This window comes from Solanum dulcamara, chromosome 11, assembly GCF_947179165.1.
Source record: "Solanum dulcamara chromosome 11, daSolDulc1.2, whole genome shotgun sequence".
NCBI lineage: Eukaryota > Viridiplantae > Streptophyta > Magnoliopsida > Solanales > Solanaceae > Solanum > Solanum dulcamara.
Window position 1 is genome coordinate 39,877,400 of NC_077247.1, and position 8,352 is coordinate 39,885,751.

The 8,352-nt window shown below is 31.7% G+C and overlaps 1 protein-coding gene across 3 annotated transcripts; it reads left to right on the forward strand.

Annotated features, from left to right (window-relative positions):
- Window positions 1-1,260: 1,260 nt before the first annotated feature.
- Window positions 1,261-6,459, forward strand: LOC129872111 (amino acid transporter AVT6B-like). Of its 3 annotated transcripts, none has more exons than XM_055946987.1 (6): window positions 1,261-1,280; window positions 2,162-2,681; window positions 2,823-2,975; window positions 3,592-3,795; window positions 4,477-4,942; window positions 5,979-6,459. In XM_055946987.1, the coding sequence occupies exons 2-6, from the start codon at window positions 2,252-2,254 to the stop codon at window positions 6,115-6,117; spliced, it is 1,392 nt and encodes a 463-aa protein (XP_055802962.1). In that variant the 5' UTR covers window positions 1,261-1,280; window positions 2,162-2,251; the 3' UTR covers window positions 6,118-6,459. The 3 variants fall into 3 exon arrangements, with proteins under 3 accessions (XP_055802962.1, XP_055802960.1, XP_055802961.1); XM_055946985.1 differs by lacking the exon at window positions 1,261-1,280 and adding an exon at window positions 1,414-1,503; XM_055946986.1 differs by lacking the exon at window positions 1,261-1,280 and adding an exon at window positions 1,951-1,973.
- The last annotated feature ends 1,893 nt before the right edge of the window (window positions 6,460-8,352 follow it).

An 8,352-nucleotide genomic window follows, 5' to 3' on the forward strand; every position in this document is an offset into this window, starting at 1 on the left:
GTTTTTTTTTAAAAACAAACTCTGTCAAGTATTGAGGTATCACAATAAAAAAAAATATATTCACATATGGTGTTTGTACAAAATTAATGTGTGCAATACACATATCGCTTAGGGGCCATTTGGTAGGGTGTATTAAATTAATACTAAATAGAGTGTATTAGTTATACTTGCATTAGTTATGTATAGAATATTTCCTATGCATTATTTGGTTTAGTGTGTTAAAAAATAACATGCATTGCATAAAAATATTTATTTACAAAAATATCTTCAACAATTAAGATAAAAAAGATGTAAAGAGGGTTTTGAAAGATAATTGGGTCTTTAACCATAATAATGCAAGCGATAAATTCCCTTGCGTTACTAATACCTAGAAATCCATGGTATTAGTAATGCAAGTCTTAATACACATAACTAATACATGCCATGAAAAAGTATACCAAACAAGGTACTACTAATACATCTAATTAATGCATGCATTATTTTTGCTAACACACTCTACCAAATGACCCCTTAATGCATTGGTGGAACCATATAGGATCGAGGATCGGAGTTCATCCGCATCTCTTTAGTGAAAAATTATATTATTTATATATAATTAAAATTATTTTTTATATATATAATATAGTAGATATTAACCCTCCTCTCCAGTCTCTTTGTTCGTTTACTTTTTCGTAGTTCAAATTTCTTTTGTGAAAATTTTAATTTCACTACGTTTGAATGGACGGAATGGATGAACCAAAGGTGTGCCATGGAGTGGGGAATAGCCCTTAGAAAGTGTAATTTACTCTTACTCTAATACGTGATTCTTAAAATTAGATGGTTTGATTCGGTGCAAATAATAGTAGATGCAAAAATAAGTAATTCATGTTTCTATAACTAATGCTAGAGTTTAAGAATGAAAAAAAATATTTTTAAAATTTAACATATAAATTTTTATAACTATAAATTATTTTCATTAAAAAAAATAGAAAATTTAAATTTATACCATTAGGTATTAAATACAAAAAAAATCACATAAACTAAGACAATTTTATTTTATTTTTGGGGGGGAGGGGGCAGGTAGTTGAACAGAAAATATTTTTATTAAAAAAAAAATCAATCCAACCCCATATTTTTTTTTAACAATTGAATATTGGAATTGACATATAATATGCAGATAATAGCAGTTTGTGAAGATGAGCAGGAGCAAAAACTTTGAATTCTGAAGAAGGAGGTGTGGGGTGTATTAACAAATTGTTAATAGACACACCCTGCTTCTCATGTTAAACATAAATTAAAAGGTATTATAAATTTTGATTTAGTTTGGATTTTTTCTTAAAGGCCTTGAGTGCCACACGTTTTTTCGTTTATAATCTTCAAAATCAAGAATCTTTAACGTCGTAATCAATGGTACTGTACGTATATATGAATAATATAATACCAATAATTTCATTGCAACGTCTCGTCGTTATATTAAGAAGACGAAAGCCATTGATTTTTTACCCTAATCAATTTCATTCTTTGGTATGGTCTCTTCGTCTTTACTATTTTCCTGATTGGATACTGATTCTTCATTCATTCTTCTGACTTGATCAGGCCCATTATATTGAGAAATTTCTGTTCTGGGTCTTTAATTTTTTGTTCAAGCTTTCTAGTTAATTTTCATTAATTTCTGGTAGGTTTTAAGTTTTGAGTACTTGAAAGTTTGCAGATCAAGTTGATTCCGGTTTGGTGAATTGCTTTATTGATGTTTCCATGAAAAAAGAAGCTGATCTTTATCAATATTGTTGATGGTTATTGGTATGAATGACATGTTTGGGGCTTTAAAGAAATGATTTTTGTTCCTTAGTTTAATGTCTTATTTTTGGGAAAATGAACTAGTATGGTATTGTTGGAGTTGTACTTGAGTCGAGGGTCTTTCCGCCTCCTCTCTCTACCTCCGGTGGTAAGGTTGCGTTCTATGCTCTCCAGACCCCACTTATGAGTTTTCACTGGTATGTTGTTGTTGTATGGTATTCTTGGAGCTTCACTAGTTTAATTCCTTGTTAAAGTGGTTTGAAGTGTCTGATATTAGTATTGTTATTAATTAGTGGAGTTGTATAATAATGGCTGATAGTGCTGTTTAATCTAATCAGGCTAGTTTGAGATTGAAGTGTTGATATTTGGTATTTGTCATGTGCAGATATTTTCTAAAGAAACCAATAAGTGAGAGCTTGTGTGTAAAAGTCAGTGAAGTTTTCAATCCTCAATTGCTGAGTTTCTGAATTCAAATATGACAATTGGAAGCCTTAAACAAGCAAACGAGAAGAAATCACGAAAAAACAAACAAGCAGTGGTTGATGAACAATCACCATTGTTGCCTACTAAGCATAAGGAAGATGCTGGATTCGATGAGTTCGATGGGGCTTCCTTTAGTGGGGCTGTATTTAACCTATCAACCACAATTGTTGGTGCAGGAATCATGGCCTTGCCTGCGACTATGAAGTCGTTAGGTCTTATTCCTGGGATTGCTATGATCATCTTCATGGCTTTTCTGACAGAAGCTTCAATTGAGTTGTTGATTAGATTTAGCAGGACTTCTAAAGCTGCTTCTTATGGAGGTCTTATGGGAGACGCCTTTGGAAAGTATGGGAAGATGTTGCTCCAAATATGTATACTTATAAACAACATAGGTGTTCTTGTTGTATACATGATTATAATAGGTAAGGTATAGATAAATAGCTGAACAACCCCTTTGAGACTTACATTTATTTATCAACTTTCATACTCTAATTAAGGTTGATTATTTTGCTTTTTAATCCATAATAGTTATAGTAATCACTCTTCATATTGTCCACTTAAAGGTGATGTGCTCTCTGGAACAAATTCAAGCGGAGATCACCATGCTGGTGTCCTGGAAGGCTGGTTTGGGACTCACTGGTGGAACAGTCGATTCTTTATTCTTCTTGTCACCACTCTTTGCATATTTGCACCATTGGCTTCCTTGAAGCGTATAGGTGAGTTCTTTCCGGATGTATCTTAGGTTCTCGAAAGTACAGTTTAATTTCCAAATCCTTACCTTTAGTGCTATATTTATTACTCAAATCTGAGAATTAATTAGTCAATTGGGTATATATGCCTAGTTGCTGTTTGGTAAGTTCAATAGAATTCTATTTCTGTCTCTTTAGAAACACAAGCCCAGATTAGCACTCACTCTTACATGTGGCTGGAGCCCTACTCTTTTTCAAGAAATATGAAGACCAAATAAGTGTAGAATTCAGTTTTCAGTTCTTTAAATCAACTGAAGAAGTTTTTGACAAGCATTAAGATTCGAGGAGTGTAATGTGAGCTTGCAATGACGTGGTTCAATAATATTATATTTATATATATATATATATATATATATATATATATATATGTATATATATATATGTGTGTGCGTGTGTGTGTGATAACTTGATTGTGGAGTACGATCACATCAGATATGTATGACATCGGCCTCTGAGTTGATGGTCAGGTTCCTATATCCTTTTATTTAGAGCAATCAACCAGTAGTCTCATTATCAATAGTATTGTCTTCCTGAATTTAACGATGCAGTGTAGCAAGTCTAAGTTCCTTATTTTGCTTTGCAGATTCATTGAGATTTACGTCTGCATTATCAGTCGCCTTGGCTGTTGTATTCCTGGTTGTGACGGTGGGAATTACCATATTCAAGCTAATGAATGGAACTATTCTTATGCCCAGATTGTTTCCTGATGTGTATGATATAACATCATTCCTTAAGCTCTTTACAGTTGTTCCTGTACTCGTTACTGCATATATATGCCACTATAATGGTACGTAATCCAGTATCCCAACTATATTTTAATACATATGTTGACATTTATATGCTTCTTTAAAAGAAAAGCTATAAAAAGGTTTCTGCCAAATTAGATAAACCTATCATGAAGCATTTGTATCATAATATCTTCATTAGTCACCCCTGGTAAATCTTAACTTCATGCTTTGCCATAGTCCTTGGAGTTTATAACAAAAGTATTGCTCAAATGTAAGTGCAGAGAGGATTTATTGTATAGAAAGTTCTATTATTGCCAGATTCTGGTTATTTGGTGCATCATTTTAATCTTTGATTATCAAAGGCTCTCGTTAGTGATATTTTATCTTTCAAGCTTAATAAAATCCCTGCATTAATGTGATTTCCCTATTTTTTTCTTTTACTCTATCCTAATATTTGTATTTGTTAGTTAACCAAAATACATACATTTTTGAAAAATTAGTATTAACTTGAATAATCCTACTATGTGCTACTTTGGTCTTAATCTACATTCATTCAGCCAACTACTCCACTTTATATATTATCTTACGCATCTCTGATTGACTTCAATGTAATATTTTGTCCCATTTTTCTTCCTTGATCTAAATGCTAGTCAGATTGGAAGATTTTGTAGCTAAAGGAGAGTTAAACTAGAAATGCAACATTAAGAATTGCTCGTTTTCTGAAAGTGAAAGTTTTGCAGTTCACTCCATAGAAAATGAACTTGAAGACAGCACACAGATCAGAGCAGTCGTGAAAAGCTCTCTTGCTCTTTGCTCAAGTGTGTATGTGTTGACAAGCCTGTTTGGTTTTCTCCTATTTGGCGATGCAACCCTCGATGACGTGCTTGCCAACTTCGATACGAATCTTGGAATTCCATTAGGGTCCTTGCTCAATGATGTCGTTCGTGTCAGCTATGCTGCCCACCTAATGCTTGTCTTTCCTGTTGTCTTTTATCCATTGAGGGTTAACTTGGATGGTCTTCTCTTTCCTTATGCAAGGCCTCTGACTCGTGACAATTTGAGATTTGCATCGATCAGCAGTGGGCTCATAGCCATCATCTTTCTGGGTGCAAATTTCATCCCAAGCATCTGGGATGCTTTTCAATTCACTGGGGCAACTGCTGCTGTTTGCATTGGGTTCATATTTCCTGCTTCTGTTACTCTCAGGTAAAAACATTTTTATTAGATAATCTATTCCAGGATGAGCTTGTTTTGATATTTTCTTATCCAAAACCTCGGATCCAAATTTTGCATAGAGATCTTGCTAACTCCCTCAGCCAGACCAAAAGAGAAAGTGCAAACATACGGATGCTCCATCAGGAGCAAATCTAAGTTCCACATATTGGAGTTAAAACATTCACTAGAGTTTGTGGAATGGAAATAGAAGAACAGCTTCATTGTTTCCTTGATGTTCTTGCAAATTTTGATTGTGACATATTTACAGTCATCCTGTGACAGTGTGACTGATAAAAATAGATTAATGTCGTTTACTAGTGCATTTGATGAACTTATAATTTTAGGTTGTAACATGCTTATTTGTCATCCTGCGATGGAAGCCATTAAGTCTGGAGCTAGTTGTTCCTGCTTAAATGGACCTTCCTCTCCCTTTTGAAATGGTAAATTGGAACTAATGACATAGGCATCCAACTTCTGTATGGGAGGGATTTGGCCTGGAAACAACATATATTTACTAAGTTTAGAAGGTTCATGCTTATATATGTCTTCTTGAGGAGTAAAGAAGTCACGTCTGGAGAAATGTATGCTAGTAGAACGTAGTCTTTGATCCTTCATTTTTTAAATCCATTGGGAGGACAAGAATTGGGCAACTTAGGTAGAGGTTTCTGTGAACATAGAAGCTAAAGAATATGACATGCAAGAAGTGTTTCTGTTTCCTATCCTTTTTTCTTCTTGATGTTGCCTGCCAAGCCCTTACACTATCTTAAACAATGCTAAGGAGTTTTTGGTATTTGTAATTTTGAGGTTTGGCTTTGGCTGGTACTGCTGATGATCTTGTAAGTTCACTTATAAATTCAATGTTCAAATATTGTAACTGTCAGAATTTCAGGATCTACTAGGATCATGTGCACTTGTCAATTTACTTTTGCCATAGGTCGTCTTCTTTCTCGTTCCTGAATACTTGTCCTTCCCCAGCATGTATAGTGTCAACCAGTTACTGATATAGTTGCTGTCTTTCATGTTCCAGAGATCCATATGGCATAGCAACAAAGAAGGACAAGATCTTGTGTATATTTATGATTGTCGTTGCTGTGTTTTCAAACGTGGTGGCCATATATAGCGATGCCTATTCCTTGATTAAGAAGAACTCATCACCAAGTGAGTGATTTCTCATGTCGCCTGCAAGCAATAATTGAGACAGGACCATCACATGGACTCCCGGGGAAGATAGACAGACTGAAGATAGGATCATTATGGCGCAGGAGATGATGTTTTTCGTTGAGTTTGCTGGTTCGCGATTTAATAAGTTTTTATATATACTAGATATTATAACTTGAGTAGCTCTGCTCAAGATGTATCAAATCTTGTCATTCAAGTGCTATGAAGTTTATTGTTTGTATTACGAAAATAATGTCTGTAAAACGGAATGAGAAAACAGTCAGTGGGGTGACTTGGATATGCCAGAGACCTGAGTTGTATAATAGTATTTGTTGTTTTCTTTTCATGTATTGATGGAGTGTTTAGTTATCTGTTGGACGTAGTTGGCTGGTCTGATAAAAATGGTAAAAAGAATACATTTTAATATGTTGATTAAGTTTACTTAATTTGAATAGTACCTGAAAAATTTCCAACATTTTTGGAAAGATGGGAGTAATGAACTAAATTCAAACAAATTTAGATTATAGAAACCAAAGTATAAATTATTTTATGTGGTTAAGAAATTTAAAGAGATTATATATTTTATGTGGTTAATTTATTTACATAATAAACATTTGATATTAAGTGCAATTTCCTCCTTTAAAATTTGGATCGAAAATATCTAATAGAAACATTTTATTAGGTGTTCAATTGGAATAAAGTGTAGTTTGGTTGTATAAATTAAATTTGTTAACAAGTTTGAGGAACTATGTATGAAACTTTTATCTATCATCTATATATAATTAAAAGGAAGGAAGTCTAGCCTAGAATTAAGCCAAGTGACAGTGTAGGATAAAGACATGTGGCAGTTTTAGGACAAAAATGGTTAATTAGTTGTCTTTTGTCTTTAATATTATTTAGTTTTTTTAAAAAAAAAACAATTTTGATAGTTACCATTTATTTTACAGTTTTATAATTATTTTAATTTCTTACAATATTTTGTAAATTCATATTTTGGTATTTTTTTAATTATAGTAATGGCCTAATGGGTATCTATTTAAAATATAATATTTAAATACATTTCAAATCGTTTTTATTTTTTTAAAGACAAAAGCAGAAAAAGTTAACTATTTAATTTAATTTAATTAAAAAAATACCTCTCCGTGTCTTTATGAGTTAGTGGGTTACAGTTAGTGGGGTCATGGGGTAAGGCTCATGTAGGTTAGTTTGTCTTTTTTATTTTAAATATAATATTTTTTAAAGATAAAGTATGAAACTGTTTAGGATGATAGTTCTAATTCATAATATAGTAGTTACGTATTGCTGAAATGAAACTTTAAATATATAGTATCTATTTCTTTTTTTAAAAAAATTCAAATCAAACAAATTATATTTATCATTAAAATAAAAATTAATTTAAAATTTTTATTTATCATTATGTTTTGAATGGTAAAAAATAATAATTAACGTGATAGAAAAAATAACCAATTTTAAAATTTATATACTTTTAACATTCTGTTTTTAAAATTATGAAAAAAATTCTCATATCCAGACTAACCACCCTAAACCCTTACCCACGTTTCTCATTTTTTCATAGAAGTGATATAGATAAAGCAAAACAAATATATATTATTTAAAAATATTTTATATAAAGCCAAAAAATAAGGAGACAGTTATTTGAAAACTGTAAAAAAAAAATTAGTCTATAACTATTCTTAAATTCTTTTCTCTTTGTTTATGATTTATCTTTTCTCCCTCTTTTGAAGAATGTGGCTTCAAAGCAATTAATACAAATTCATCGTATCAATTTTAGATATTTTATTATTTGTTGGTCTATTTGATTTTATCTTTTATTTTAGTAATTAACTCTTAGATTTGTGTATGCCTTATGCATATACCAACTTTTTATTGATAAAATACTAAATTTTGAATCCATGAAAATTATCATGCTCTTCAATTATCAAAACAAACATGCCTATTAAAATAGGAGTATTAATGCAATAACTTTGTGCTAAATGGTCATTTTGGTGGATAAGACAATACGTAAAGATTAGATTTTTTTCTTTTTTCTCTTCTTAATTCAATTTTATTTATTTATTACAAATTTTACGATTAATAAAAAATTGAGGGTATAAAATCAATAGTGAATTTGGCATGCGATTTTTTGGTGTAGAGAAATAATGGAAAAAGGGCTTAAAAGAAGAGGATTTTATGGCCAAGTCTTTGATGATTTGGTTGAGAGGGAAAAATAAAAAGATGACTTG